Source organism: Balaenoptera borealis (assembly GCF_965194805.1).
Source record: "Balaenoptera borealis genome assembly, chromosome: 19".
NCBI classification, from domain to species: Eukaryota; Metazoa; Chordata; class Mammalia; order Artiodactyla; family Balaenopteridae; genus Balaenoptera; species Balaenoptera borealis.
The window spans coordinates 6,994,077-7,009,718 of record NC_138878.1 but is presented as its reverse complement, the minus strand read 5'-3'; the positions used below and the strand labels follow the sequence as shown (position 1 = coordinate 7,009,718).

Genomic DNA, 15,642 nt, shown 5'->3' with positions numbered 1-15,642 from the left:
CTACATGGTACTAAAATATACATCAATTTTGGAGAGAAAATTAGGTCAATAATTTGAAGAAGATCCATTATGTTTTTACATCCCAAAGGCAGCCATTGTGTGGTTCCTTTCCCCTTTCTATTAACTGCAAGACCCTTACCAAAGTCTGTTCCACAAACCACCATGTGTACCATATTCTTCAAAGTGAACGTGGTTTTAGGTGGCAATGCAGACAAGTAAACACAGCAACGTAAATATCAGGACACTAAAGTGCTACCCATTCACTTTTTAATGCCAAAGGAGTTTGGGATTCCATGAGTTGATCTGACTTCCAACAGTTTATAAATGAGTCTGGATTTCCAGGAAAAGTTTAGATATCAAGTGCTCCCCATAATGTCAAGGCCTGTGATGTCAGTCGGTGAGGCAGGTCCTAACCCCATTCTCCATCAACAAGAGAATTAAACAAGACTCAAGGCTGTGCTGAGCCTCACTGGCCTCCTTTACTAAGTCTTGCGTAAGAAAGCGATAATGACATCAAGATTTCCAAGGCGACTCTCCAGAAGAGTCTAGGACGATATCATCTCTGTCTCATGGATGACACACTCAGATTTTAGTGAAGACAAACAGCCACTTTTAGCATCTCAAGCACTTGTCTCCTTCAAAAGAGTAAAAGAGTCCCTCAATTCTGATCACTTGTTGGAGATGTTAGTGAAAGACTGAGCAGAGGAATTCAAAAATCTCATCCAACTCCAAGATTCAATAATCCTTTGAATACAAGACTGTATTAGCTTTACTGATAACATAAAGCCGAATGCTGTCAGTGAGTTTTGCTTATGAGAAACCAAAATTATTATTAATGGAACAATAAAGACAAAGAAAATAGACTCAAGACTTAGACACCCTTAGGAAAACTGAAAGATTGAAAATGACTTCAAGCTTCCTACAAAACAGACTGTAGAAATATCTGAGACAATTTCAACTTTCATGTAAATGAAAGACCGGGACAGATTAATTCTTTCATTAGATTGTTTTCTGAGTCTTGCACTGTGCTAGGTGCTAACGATGGAACAAGTCAGAGGGAATCCCTGCCCTCTCAAAACTTACAACGCAGTGGGAGACTCAGAAAATAAGTTAACAAATTACCACCTATTAACGTGAGTGCTGTGATGAGAGATGAACAGGGTTCTACAGGAGCCCAAAGAAAACCCTTGATGAGTCGGGCAAGTTTTGCCAAGAGCAACATCTCAGCTGAGACCTAAAGGTTGAGCAAGAATTAAGGAAGCAAAATTGTGGCAGGATTGGTAATGAAGAGCGCCCAGTCACTTGGGAGGGTGTGATTAAAGGACAGTACCTGGAACATCCAAGAACTGAGAGCAGAGCTCTCTGGATGGAATATATGCTGTAACCGGAGAACTAGCAGAAGACAAGAAGGGGCCAAATCACAAAGAGCCTATACATCACTTAAAGATACTTCATCTGGAGAGACATTGTAAAATGGGGATTTTAGAAAGACCTTTGGGTTTCCCTGGTGGCGCAGTGGTTAAGAATTTGCCTGCCAATGCAGGGGACATGGGTTCGAGCCCTGGTCCGGGAAGATCCCACATGCTGCAGAGCAACTAAGCCCGTGCGCCACAACTACTGAGCCTGCATCTAGAGCCTGCGAGCCACAACTACTGAGCCCTCATGCCACAACTGCTGAAGCCTGTGCACCTAGAGCCCATGCACCCCAACGAAGAGTAGCCCCTGCTCGCTGCAACTAGATAAAGCCCACATGCAGCAATGAAGACCCAACACAGCCAAAAAATAAATAAATAAAATAAATAAATCTATCAAAAAAAAAAACCCTTTAAAATAAAAAGAAAGAAAGACCTTTGTGAGCGCAGTATGGAGAAAAGTTGAACTAGATGCATAGATATCAGCTGAGAGGTAGCAGAGTGACTGAAACAATGGGAGTTGTCTCCTGAATTAAAGTGGTGAGAGTGAATATGAAGAGAAAAGGACGGGCTCAAGAAATATTCAGGATGCGGCTTCAACAGAACATATATGATGACTGGGCAAAACAAAGGAGGCCATATTTCTAGCTATGGAACAGGTGGATGGAGGTACTATTGAGGCTAGGAACAACAAAAGGAAAAGCACGTCTTACATAGGTTGAACATAAGTTCAATTTTGGATATATTGAGTTTAAAGAGCCCAAGAGGGTTAGATGGATATCACCTCTGGAGCTCAGGGAAAAAAACAAAAACAAAAACAAAAACAAAAGCAAAGTGTCAGGGACTTGGGCATCACCCATATAGTCACTGTAGCACAATGAGAGAACAGAAGAACCCTGGGTCAACACTATTAAAAAGCTCCAAGTTTAAGGAACAGGCAGCACAAGATGAGGACATAAAGGCAACTGAGGAGTGGGAGAGCCAGTCAAGGAAAATGTCTCAAGAATAAGGGGTGGAGACCCAATAGAAATGACGGCCTGTGAAATATCTCCCCGCACGTGGTCCTACGCTGCACGCTGTATGGAGAGATAAGGAATCACAAGCACGATCCCAACACATGGCCAGTGTGTCAGTACTCAAGACCTGGGCTGCCCCAAGAAGCTGTCAAATGACAAATGATGTCTTTGGGAGGAACCAATAACCTAAAATACAACCTAGGTGACAGACATGTATTCTGGTGGATCCAGAGCAGACAGGTTCACTGATCAGTGAACAGCAAGAACTGATGGTACTGGATAATGTGATACTCCACCCAGGTCCCATTTCCAGGGTCGATGTGCCCATCCCCTCAATTCTATGAATATCCGTGCTGCTAAAGACTCACGGATGTGCCCCTCAAAGGGAACTGCCCTCCACCACAGGGAGCTGCCCTGCCCAAGAATACATTCCCCCCACCGCCGCCAAGGGGCAGCCTACCAGCAACAGCTGGCTGACTTAGCGATACGAAAGTTCAGTTCCCTGGCCTCAATACGGTACGTTTCTGAAGAGCCATCCCAGCTCCCAAGCCTTCCTGAGGATCCGCTGAGACCTCAGTTGTAACTTCACTGCTGGTCTGCTTCACCATCTGTCCCATCCTGCATTCCTCCCTTCCTTACAGGTGTGTCTCCCAAGAGCATCCTTCAGTAAACCCTCTGGATACAATTCTCCAGTTCAGAGTCCAGTTCTAAGCAGACCAACCTAAAACGGATGGTGCGTATCAAACTGGGCCACAACACTGAGGCTTGAGTAGAGAGGCAGAGCTGCCCATGGCAGAGGTGGTTGCATACTGGAGGGCGGTCTTTGTGTGTGTCAGCGTGAGAGGGGCTCTGCCACATGCAGCACTTAACAGAGAATGGCCACTCTCAATCCAGTTGTCACCCACAATGAAGGACAATGACTTGAATGCCTGAATTCACCTTGAGGGACTTTTGTTACCTAATAAACCTATATAAGATCTGGTGGAAGGCAAAATGGAAACTTGAATTTCAAGGACAATCTGAAGTAATCTTAGAAAAGGGAGAGAGGAAATAATAAAGGATGTTCACTCAAGAGAAAGCCGAGGTGGCCGAGAAGCATAGGTTTTGAATATTTTCAATGACTCATTCAACAAATATTTATTGAAAGATTACTATGTGCCCAACAAAGTGCCACGAGTCGAGAATACAATCATGGAAAATACAGACATGGCCCCTGCCCTCACAGAGTTTAGAATCCAGCAGAAAATTCTGGAGTTCGGGAATGGAACCCTTTTCCCCCATCAAAATGGTTCCAGGAAACCTAACACATAAAATCAGATACATGTGATAACTTCTTAGTGGAGATCTCTTCTGTAAGTATAACATGACACTTTCTTATCGCTGAGTTAACTCGTGAGAGCGATAAAGCCTATTCTGATTAAGAGCAAAGTTTTTAAATGAGGTCTGAGGATGTCACTGTCTTCCTATGACAGCCTCGGCAATTTATTTCCGCATGTGGTTTGCTTGTCCATAAGAAAACAATCTCTGATTTGCCACGAAAAGCAGCTGCAAGTGGTATCAGATTTGGTTCGGTTTCATCATCTCGCCTTGCAATCTCAGGGTGTCCTTCACTCTAACTGATCCTGAAGTCAGATGTTTGTTTCATGGTTGAACCTTTAACATACAACTGCTCACATTCTTCCTCTCAAATTTAAAAGTCAGGGCAGAAGGACCCAGAATTCTCAATAAACCCCCCACCACCACCTTGTATACAATTTAAAGAGACAAAGCTTTAGAGATTCAGTTATTGCCACACACTGATCATTACACCAGGTCTAGAATATTCACCACTGCACCACCTGAACCTTGAGAGGTATTTAATGGAGTGAGGTGCATTGTGCTACAAAGTGTGTTTGCTTGTACACTTTCACGTGAGGAGATATGAACAGGCCTAACAATTTTTAAGAACGTTGCAGACCTACAATGTTGCTAATACAGTGCATTTACTGGAAGTTCAAGTTATATGTCCAGAGATGGCAAGAAAAGCCGTATTCTGAGGTCTGCTCGCAAAAAAGAGTTGAGCTGGCTGCCCCTTTTAACATACTAAAAACACTGCCTTGTGTTAAAAATGTGGTATATAAGCATATGTGGGCGTTAGGTTTTTTTCACGATCACATTCTGAACAGCAGTTTAAAAGACGTTTGTGGCTGCAGCCCCACCATCTAGCATAGTTCTAGGCACGCAGTTACCAAACAATAAATATCTGATTGGTGGATTACTGAACAAAAATAACTATTTTTAAATAAAATTCAAATCCAGCATTTATATAAGATCCATGGTTTATGAGCAAGAGCCCTTGAGATACAATTTTTAGAACACTAGACTCAAAGACAAGGAAATGAAAATCAAAGAGGAAAATTCCCTGATCACGAATCTGAGAGTAGGGTGGTGGCCCCTCGGCGGGGGAACTCCTGGTGTGGCAGAGTGTGGCCCAGGGCCCCAGTCCCGCATACATGTCCCTCCAGTCTCCACAAGGATGCTTCTGTAAGTCACTTAGAAAGCAATGCGGTGATGGATCGACGCTGGGGGGATTCCGGGAGAGACGGGATGACTGGAGTGAACGAAGAATAATTTTTTTTTTTACTATTTAACACTTTATTGATAAAAATATCTATGATTATAAATTGCATTAGGTTTTCTATTATAAAACACATGGTTAAGAGAAAGCAGGACATAAAATGCCAAACTTAAGGCTCTCCCAGGCTTCCCAGGAACCCGATCACAGCTTTATATAGGCCTGGTCAACAGATGGGCATTTCACCAGAGTGATAGGACCTTTGGAGGCATCTGCTTCCACCCAGTGGCGCAGGCTAACTGGGCAATGTCAGAGGGAGACAATTAGCTGGGAGGAGGGACCAGAGGCATGGATCAGGACCCAGAGGAGCTATTCCACAACCCCCATCACTCACTCAACTATCAGAGCAGAGGCTAACTCAAGGCTGGGGCAAATTTCAGACCCACAGGAGGCCTCCCCAGGGGTCCAACACCACCTCTGCCTGCCATCCTGAGCATGGCTTCCAGGGAACGACTCCAAAACACAAAGACATGGCAGGGTTCTTGGAGCTCTGAGCTTGCCCGTCTTCACACCTACATAAAAACAAGATGATGACAGGTACCAAGAAGTACGGTGTTTATGTGAAGAAGTAACAGGACTCAATCAGAAGGAGGAATTTCAAAAATAGAAGAGCTCTCATTTCACGGCAGAAGCCATCAAGGTTCAAAAAGACTGAAAGATCTAGCTTCACAGTGTTACCAACTGGTGGTATGTGGACGAGTACACGGACTGTTATCAATCAGGGTTCACTCAGAGAAGGTGAACCACTAGGAAATATACATTAAGAGATCTAACAAGGAACTGGCTTATGTGGTTGTGGAACTGGCTAGGGAAGTCTAAAGTCCATAAGGCAGGTCATTAGGAAGGGAAGCCTGGAACTCTTCCAGGCTGAAGCTGCTGTCCACAGATGGAATTTCTTCTTCTTCAGGTAAGCCTCCCTTCTTTTCGTAAGGCTTTTCAACTGACGGAATCAGGTCCACCCAGATTATCTAGAATAATCTCCCTTAAAGTCAACTGATTATGGACCTTAATCACATCTACAAAATAACCTCAGAGCAACACCTATTTTAGTGTTTGACTGAATAACTGACACATAAAACACCATCACATTCATTTATCAATAGCACCCCAGTGATCTCTCCTCTCAGAGAATTGCTAGTGCAACAAACCCATTAATGAAGAACTTTATCTCCTGGTACTCAATATATCAAGACCTTTTCCTTGATTAAATTTTATTTTGAAAGGTTCTGGGTGACAATATTAAACATGCTCTACTTTTTTTCTCCAGCTAAAATTACTGAAGACATTGGACCCAACTGTCATAGTTCAGCAGGAGAGAGGTTTGTAGAATTCATGGAAAATCACTTCTTCTAAGAATGTAAGTTCAACAGCCCAAAGTGCATATCACTATTTTTTGTTATCCAAGTCATCCAAAGTAGCAGAGCATGTGTAGAACTAGGAGAATGGAGATGGCTGATCCATTCTCCCAGTTCACCCCTCGATACCACACTCACTCTCTCCTCACTATCAAACTCAAGATTCTTTTTTTTTTAATTGAAGACTAGTTGATTTACAATGTTGTATTCGTTTCTGGTGTGCAGCACAGTGATATATTCTTTTTCAGATTATTTTCCATACAGTTTATCATAAGATATTGTAGATAGTTCCCTGTGTTATACAGTAGGACCTTGTTGCTTATCTATTTTATATATAGTAGTGTGTATCTGCTAATCCCAACCTCCTTACTTATTTCTCCCCCACCTCTTCCTTTTGGTAACCATAAGTTTGTTTTCTATGACTGAGTCTGTTTCTGTTTTGTAAATAAGTTCATTAGTACAACTTTTTTAGACTCCACATATAAGCAATATCATATGATATGTCTTCCTCTGTCTGACTTACTTCACTTAGTATGATAACCTCTAGGTCCATCCACGTTGCTGCAAATGGCATTATTTCATTCTTTTTTATGGCTGTCACACTCAAGACTCTTAAAAGTGTTACCCATGTAAGATGTCTCTACATCCACATTCCCCCCACACACACACACCCCGTTCACTGTCACACTGCAATCAAGTCCTCCCACCAGCACACTCTATGGAATAGATGCCCCTTAAGGTTACCAATGACTTATTGGTTATTACACCCAAAAGACTCTGTTGACCCTTCTTTCATGAAATGCATTTTCCACTGCCTTCCATAACAGCAAAGCCTCTTGTTTTTCCTTCTACCTCTCTTGCTATTCCTTGTAAATCTGATCTTTCTCTTCTTCCATCCTGTAAATGTCCACTTTCTCCAGTCCTACTCCATTGGACCCTCCTTGTGTTTATACCCTGTCCTTTGGCTTTCATTATAATCTATACACTAATGATTTCCAATCTCTATCTCCATGACAGATAATGCTTTTGAGTCTCAGGCTCACATGACCTACTGCTATGAACATCTATACCTGGATGTCCCACAAACACTCTGAACTCATTGTCCCTTCCACCGTCCCCACTTCCTCCACTCAATGCTTCTTCCTCGGGTCTCTACCTCCATGACTGATTCCACCATCCACCTAATGGACCAAAACAGAAACCACGAAGTTATCCCACAACTCCTGCCTTTCCCTCAATCCCTACATACTGTCAGTCAAGTCTTACTTGAGCAGGGAAGAGGAGAGTACAGCTGAAAATCACATTTTCCAGCCTCCTTTGCAGCTAGGTGTGACCATATAATTATTCAGGCCAATGAGATGAAAGCAGGATTGCATGGAACTTCCAGCAAATGTTTATAGAGGATGACTCAACTTTTGCCCCTCCTTCCCTCCTGTTTCCTCCAATCTCTTACACAAAAGATGGCTAGAGCTCCATGGCCACCTTAGAGCACCTCTTACACAAAAGATGGCTAGAGTTCCATGGCCACCTTAGATCAAGCAGTGACCTTAAGGGTAGAAGCCACAACTGAAGATGAAAGAGACAGAAGGAGCCTGATACCCTGAGAAGTTCATGGAGCATCACACTAACCCTGGAATGCCTAACTCCAAGTGTATTTCGTGTAAGAAAATAAACCTTGTTTAAGCCACTGTTACTGTACATTTTCTATTATAAGCAGCCAAACAAAATCCTGACTGGTATACCAAATTATGTCGATTCTTCTTAAATCTTTCAATTCCAACCATTTCTCTCCATCTCTACTACCACTCCTTTGGTTCAAGTCACCAATGTCAGTTGTTTCAATTACTGAAAGAGCATATTAACTGGTCACCATACTTGTAGTCTTCCTCCAAACTAATCCACTGTCCATTTCTGAGGGGCAATCTAAGATTATGTAGCAATAGTGTTAAAAATGTTAGCATTCTTCAACCTAGAAATTTCACTTCTCAGAATTTATCCTCAGGAAAATAATAAGATAGGAAGACAAATAATTATGCTCATGGAGGTTAATAACAGCAATATTTAAATGGTTTATAAATGGAAAAAAAAATCTAGATGTCCAACAACAGGGGATCAGTTATACACAAAATAGTGCATCTATTCAAGTGAAAATTGGCCTGTCATTAAAAATCACGATATAGAGTAATATTTTAAGATAGAAGGAAATGCTCATTTTATATATATATGTATATATATATATAAAAGGGTTATAAAACAATATGTACCCTATGTTCCAATTTGATATTTTAATTACATAAATACGTATAGAAAGTAATTTCATTCTTATATTTGTATCTACACCAAGAAAACTATCATTTTAATTAATTCAGATATCACATTAGTATTTAATAAACATCAAGTGTACGCTAAATGTATAATAATAGTTATCTTAGGTATTATAATTTTTTTCTTTATGCTTGTATTTTTCCAAGATGCAACGATAAACATAAATTGCTTTCAAAAACAGAAAAGATAAATATTCTCAATAAGTCCTGCAAACCTGATCATGCTCATTTCCTAGTTCAAAGTTCTCCACAGTCATCACTTCCTCTGGAAAGCCTTCTCTCATTCCCCCAAGGCTGGTCCTCCCATGGTCCTAGAGAACCCCATCTTGCCCTGTACTAACACTCTTCCCACCGCACTGCAAACTGCCTCTTTTCTTAACTATGTCTTGCACTAGACCATAGGTCCAGGGAGCACAATCTCATGTTTCCCTAGTATAGTGCCTGGGATATATTTGGTGTTCTATTTATGTGAAATGAGCAAATGAACGATGGTGTTATGAACCATCAGCCACATCTACACCTCTCTTCACCATCCAAGAGATGCCGAAGGACCCACATCTTTGGAAACTAAATGTGTCTCCAATACTTAAGATCTTTGCTAGTTACCATGCCTGAACCATCCCTTATCAATTGATCAGGCTGCAAGAAGCCGTATAAACTCCTTTCAAGGACAGTTTAAGCCCCTGAAGAAATGATCTTATGTGATGTGGAATGACTTCACATAAAAGTCTGTACTACTTGAAAACAAGCTGATATCTACCCACATGGGATAATATAAAATAACTTTCAAAAGCTGGGAGAATCATACACCAATTCAATATTCCTCAGGTGCCTACCATGTGCCAAGAAATCAATTCAACTCATCCGATATATTTTCTTTGATGATATTTGCCTCTGCAAATACTGGTACAGAGATTCAAGAAGTTTTATCACTGACCATTTGTTCTGTGACTACAGGTTTCACCTCAGGCACGAGTGGTAAGTAGGAGAATATGCCAGTATAACAAGTTGTGTTGATTCTTATGCGATTTTCATAGTTTGTTAATACTTTTAAGCAATCATAGGAAAGAGCTCTCACAAGGAAAGAGAAAGACAAAGATGTTTGAAGACCTTACAACAAAGCTGGAAACGCACTCAAGTGCCTTCCTTTAATATGAGTAGGGGCTGATCGTGGCATCAAGCACTACGACCTTTCCACCACCTTAACTTGCCTACCAATGCTGCAAATTACAGATGAAGAAGCTACAGAAAGATTTCTCTCTATACAGATGAATGCAGAGGGCTACGCTCTGGGCCAGATTTAATTTCAGTGAAAATGGTCTCTATTAGAAGAGAATGACGTCTGTGATCTACAGAGAGAAGAAAGAAGCACAAGCCCAATTTGAAGGCTGTAAAGGATGGACTGACCTGGTGAGGGCAAACACCAGCCAGGTGGAGATTTAACTTGAGCTGCATTTTTATTAGATTTGGTTTTGTTTTTGTTCCTGGTTACGAAGTTCCAAATGTTTTCAGCAGTCGGCCTCAATCCTGTTTTTCCCATAAGCCTGTTATTTTCAGTGCGTGATTTTGCAGGACGCAGGGTGCGTATGTAGCGCTATAGCGGAGACACCAGTGTTCATCACTGCAGCAGCATCGATTTTTAACTAGAGTAAATTTCTCTCAACAAAACTAAAATCCTATTATTATTGTTATTTATTTTATTTGGAATGAAATGAAATCAGTATTTTTTAATATATATACACATTATTATGCACGTATTATATAAACATATATGTGTATATATTATATATGTATGATATAAACACATACGTATTTATTAGATATGGATACATGCATGCATGTCAATCCCCCCCCCCAAAAAAAAAACCACATGGCACATTTGATCCTTTTAAGATAGAACTTTGGGAAACATAAATCAACAGAACGTTGACAAACATCAGGAAATGCCACTGCTAAGTCCATCTCGATAAATTTCAACTTGGCCGCTACTGACCTTCTCTATAGACATACAGCATTCTCTTTGAACATTTTTGCCAACAAAGTGGAGACCTCTCTCATAATGTCAGCTAATTACACGAGAGAGAGTATAAAACACCACCCAAAAGCCACATGGTTGAAGCTTAGATGCATTCAATGAACGCATCTTTTAGTGAGTAACCGTCTAGCTCTGTGGAAGGCGACTCAGTCAAACTTCCTTTCAGAGAGAACTGAGAGCCACCCCTACACATGGTATTACCACCACGGAGAGACCACAAGCCAGAGAAAAAAAGAGAAGAGAGAGTAGCGCTCAACACAAGCATAACAAGGTCAGCCAAAGTACTTTATCTGTACTTAAGTCAGTCTTCTGTTCAGTGATTCAGTGAACAAGTATTTGCATGTGCAAGGACACAGAGATGGACAAGACAACTGGGCTCCTTATTCCACTGATTATGTCTTCCTGATATCCAAGCATCTTAGCGAATGTTGACGAGCATCCTGGGGCTACAAACTCTAATGCCTACTGGAGCCAGATAAGTAATTTAAGAGTGAAGCAGAAAGGGTACCTGGTAAGAGGGAGCACTGGGACAATTATAAACTAGGCATCACATGCCCCATCTAAAGGCATTCAAATCCAGTTCTCTTATCTACCATCAAGGTGAGGCAAAACACACAGATAGCCTAGACGTGGCTCACAGATTACCATTTTATGACTCTTACGTTTAGCAAACTGTAGACCAGGGCATCTGGATAAGGAATTTCATTTTGCATCTAGATTATCTGATTTTAAAATGCTCAACCCATATTTAAGATCACCTTCCTATAGGTGATGGCTATAATATACCGGACGACGATGAGAACTCTGCTATAAGAGAAATAATCTATCAAGAACCAAAATTTTGGAAACTGAGCTTGATTCCATATTTCTTCATTATGACTGAAGAGTGCCATTACATAAACAAAGTTTTCATTTGTTGGTGTCTTTAAAATTACCACCTATTCCTTAAAAGACGCTATTCAGGGAAGGTTTACTCTTTACAATTTCATTGTCTGAAGCACCAAAGAGAAGTTGAAGAATCTCTACAATCCAAATCACATCTTCACCATAAAAGGTCAAGGAGAGTGTCAGCAGACACACAGGTGAAATAAATCAATTACAAATGTAATAGTTCTTGCCCACTCAAAATGTGGGTTCTTGGTCAGAGGTTACAAGAAGCCATTTTATATACCCTTGAGTATAACATTTAATTAAAGTAATATCATAATTGAGAATGGTATCAGTTTTCCTCTTTTTGTTTTCTTTAAAGGTCAATCAATATACTGGATATTCCAAGATTTGTCCTTAAACCAACATCCTATTTTTTACACACACAACAGTTTTACAGTCACAAATATATATGCTAATGTACAGTTAGCACTTCTTAATTGTTTTTAAAGCTAAATTTGGTCAACAAATTAAATTCCTCAGTACGTGTTATGTAATGTAGACACAGGTTATAAAAATGTTGACATTGGTTATATACTCGTAATGCAATTTAGCCGTTTTAGTAATGACTGTGCAAATAATCAGCCACAGGAAAACTATTTTACATCTAGTACAATTACCTACTATCACAGAAGTAATTATTATTATTGTCTTGTTTACTGAACTTCAATAAGAACTCGGTGCAGTGCTAAGATACTTCCAAGGCCGGTGTGAAAACTCCCCTCTTAACAGACTCAACTGGCAACTATAATTACCAATGTTAAGGAGAGCATTTCAGATGATCATTAAACAAGAAATTATCCCCAGAAGGTTTATAAGTTCCAAACTTTAAATGGAGAAATACTGACAGCTCCTAACGTGTCCTCTTAATTCCCTCTTGATGCAGCTTTTCACCAGGCAAGGTCAGCAGCTCTAAGATGACTCAAGATCAATGGGTAGAAAAATCCATACTCCCAGCGAGATGAACTTTGCCCCTGAACAATATCTACTTTTGGCCAATGTCCTAATAGTGCTGGTTATACTTCGGGAAGCTCAATCAAACATCCCATTTTACTGTGCTTCAACTTTCTTGGTTTCAGAAATTGCTCCACCATCTTAAAATAGGCAAAAGTGCTTGGATGACCTATTGGGCACAATCTGCCAAAGTTCTTCACCAGGTCTCTACCCAACTTCATCTCCTCCGTCAGCACAGGGATGAGAAAGGCAGTAGGGTAGAGAAGAGGTCAACTTGCATCATTCTTTCAAGGAACCCAGGAACATCTTAGCTGGATGGCTGGGCCCCAGCAAATACCATGGGGTTTCAGTCAATATGTCACCAGTGCTGTGGTCATCTGAATGCTTGACTGGGGCTGGAGGTTCTGCTTCCAAGGTGGCTCACAAACACAAGCTTGCTAAGCTAGTGCTGGTTGTTGGCAGGAGGTCTCAACTCCTCACCACATGGACCTCTCCATAGGACTGGAGTGTCCTCTCATGACACCTGAGCCCACTAGTGGTCCATGACTGCGCCTCACCAAGTCCAGAATCATCCAAAAGACCCTGGTCGCACAGGAAGCTGAGATGCTACCTTGCCTGTCCTCCACTCTTCCTCTCTCACACCCACCAGCAAACCCACCATCTGAAAAAGCTTCAGCTGTCCAGAAAGCCCAGAGGAAAAAGCTCACTGTGGGTGAATCACCCTTGTGGTCTCCTACCCAGAAGGCTAATTCCACCCCTTGGGGTGCTCATCTCAATTTAACCAAAAGCCTTGAGAACCAGGGCTAGTGTTAATAGATTTATGTGCAGGGGAGTCCAGGTCCAGGCTGAACTCTGTCTTGCTTCTTGGAGAATCAGCAGGCCTTCGGGTTGAAGATGGAAGGTCTCTTAGCCTGAACTTTCTCTTGGGGCCAACAGCTCTTTTGGGCATTCTCCCCAGGGAAAGGGGGTTGCTTCTTTTTTTGTCCACTTGTCGGGAATCCAAAAGCAGTAACTTGTGTCCAGAGCTAGTAAAACCTAGCTCCCAGAGGCCATGGCTATTTCTCCACTGTTTCAAAGATGCCAGACTAATGTCTTCCTTGAGCACTTTTGAGACGCTTTCAAAGTATCCGATGCTGGCCACTAACCTGTGTGGACCTGGAGACAGGTATCCACTGAGGGTGACGTAGAGCGTTGGGAGCTGGGCTCACATCCCATGTCCTCTAGCAACGTGCTACCGCCCACCTCCGCCTTCCATGTGCTCTTCCTTCCACCGAAGGCCCTCTACAGCGCCCCCTCTCGCCCCCAGTGAGCACGACACCCGCAAGGACCGCCCCCACGCCCCAGCCCCGAGCCCGTGGCGGGGGCAGCAGGTGGGAGGAGGGGGGAGGTGGCCTGGTGGCCCCGGGGAGCGGTTTGGCGGGTGCCTCCCGAACTCCCCACCCGGCCGCCCCCTCCATGGCCGCCCCCCCCAGGACCCCGCCTCGGCCCGGCCGGGCTCCGCTCCGTCGGCCCGCCCCCATTCCCTCCCGCGCCCCCGGCCCAGCCCGGGCCGCGCACCCCCGGCCCCGCACCCCCGGCGGCCGCCGCGCGGCCCCCCGCATTCCCGGCACGTCCGGCGCCGACTTTTACCTGTACTTTCTGCACTCGAGGCGGCTCGTCGGGCGAGAAACACCTCCCCGGGACCGCTACCTCCCCCGCCCCGGCTCCGCCCGGCTTCCTCCTTCCCCTCCAAGGCCGCAAAGTAGATGGAGTAAGAGAGTGTGTGTGCGAGAGAAAGAGAAAGAGGGAGCGGGCGCGGGCGCCGCGGGAGGGCGGGCGGGCGGCGGGCGGGAGGCGCGCCCGGCCCCCGCCGCCCTCCGGCCGCCGCCGCCGCCGCCGCCGCCGCCGCGGGCTCGGCAACTCCGGCTCGCGCCTGGCCCCGGCCCCGGCCCGGTCCCCGCCGCCCGCCGTCCGCCCGCCGCCCGCCGCCCGCGGGCTGGGGCCGGCCCGCGCACCCACGTCCCCGTACCTCGTAAAGGTCCCCAGAAGCCATGCCAGGCTGCGGAACTTGGCTCGCCGGGTGTGCGCGTCTGCTCGCTCGCGCCCTCCGTGCGTGTGCGCGAGGGGGGCAGTGTGCGCGTGTGTGTGTGCGCGCGTGTGTGTGTGAGTGTGTGTGTGGTGTGTTGAGTAAACTGTGTTTTTGCAGAATGACAGGCTTGGGGGCTGCCTATGCGCAGAATCAGAGCGGGCGGCGGCGGGGCTGGCGTAACCGGCAGCGGCGGCGGCGGCGGCACGAGCGCGGGCAGCAGCGACGGCCGCGCAGCGCGCCCGGGAGGCACAGACGCGGCCCGAGCGCCGCGGCCCCCACGACCCCGCGACCCGGCGGCGGTGGCTGCGGCGGGCAACGGCTCGCCCCGGCGCCGCCTGCAGGAAGCCGCCCCGCGCCCGCCGCCGGCCCGGACGCTGCTGCCACTGGGCGAGTCCCCGCCCCCCGGGAGCCCGGCCCGGCCCCCCGGGCGGGGGGGGCGGGGGCGGCTGCCCGGCCGCGCCCCGGGGGACCAGTCCCGGAGCCGGGGAGCGCCCGGGCCCGCCCCGCAGCCCCGGGCCAGCCCCGGAGGCGGCCGGCGGGGCCCCCCGGGGGTGGCGGGCCAGGTGCCCGCCGGGCGCACCCGGCCCCGGCTGCGAAGGGGCGGCCGGAGGCAGGTAGAGGGCTTCGGGGCGCGGCGGGGAAGGGGCCGCCGGCAGGCTCGGCCGGCCCGGGGTCCTCCTCTCTCGCCCCCAACCCCCGCGAGGGAGTGGGCGCCGCCCGAGGAGACGCGGCCCCTCCCCAGCTGCATAGCCCCTCCCTCCAGTCTGGTTAGTGAGATGTGGAGGCCACAGGAGGAGGGACGCAATGGCCCATCCAGAGGCGCCCGAGAGAGCCAGGACTGCACCCCGGTCAACCCTGGAAAGTCTTTAGAGCCGGGCGTGGCCTTCCCTCAACCACCCCCAGCCCCCATTCATTCACTCATCCATTATTCAACAAA

At 45.6% G+C, this 15,642-nt stretch overlaps 1 protein-coding gene across 1 annotated transcript in view; it reads right to left on the bottom strand.

The window, feature by feature from the left end:
- CDYL2 (chromodomain Y like 2) overlaps positions 1 to 15,077 on the bottom strand; it is a 175,977-nt gene extending 160,900 nt beyond the window's left edge. Inside the window, exon 1 of the mRNA XM_082366355.1 lies at positions 14,646 to 15,077. Coding sequence (XP_082222481.1) covers positions 14,646 to 14,669 — 24 coding nt within the window. The 5' untranslated portion in view covers positions 14,670 to 15,077. The remainder of the gene's footprint in view (positions 1 to 14,645) is intronic.
- Between the last annotated feature and the right edge of the window lie 565 nt (positions 15,078 to 15,642).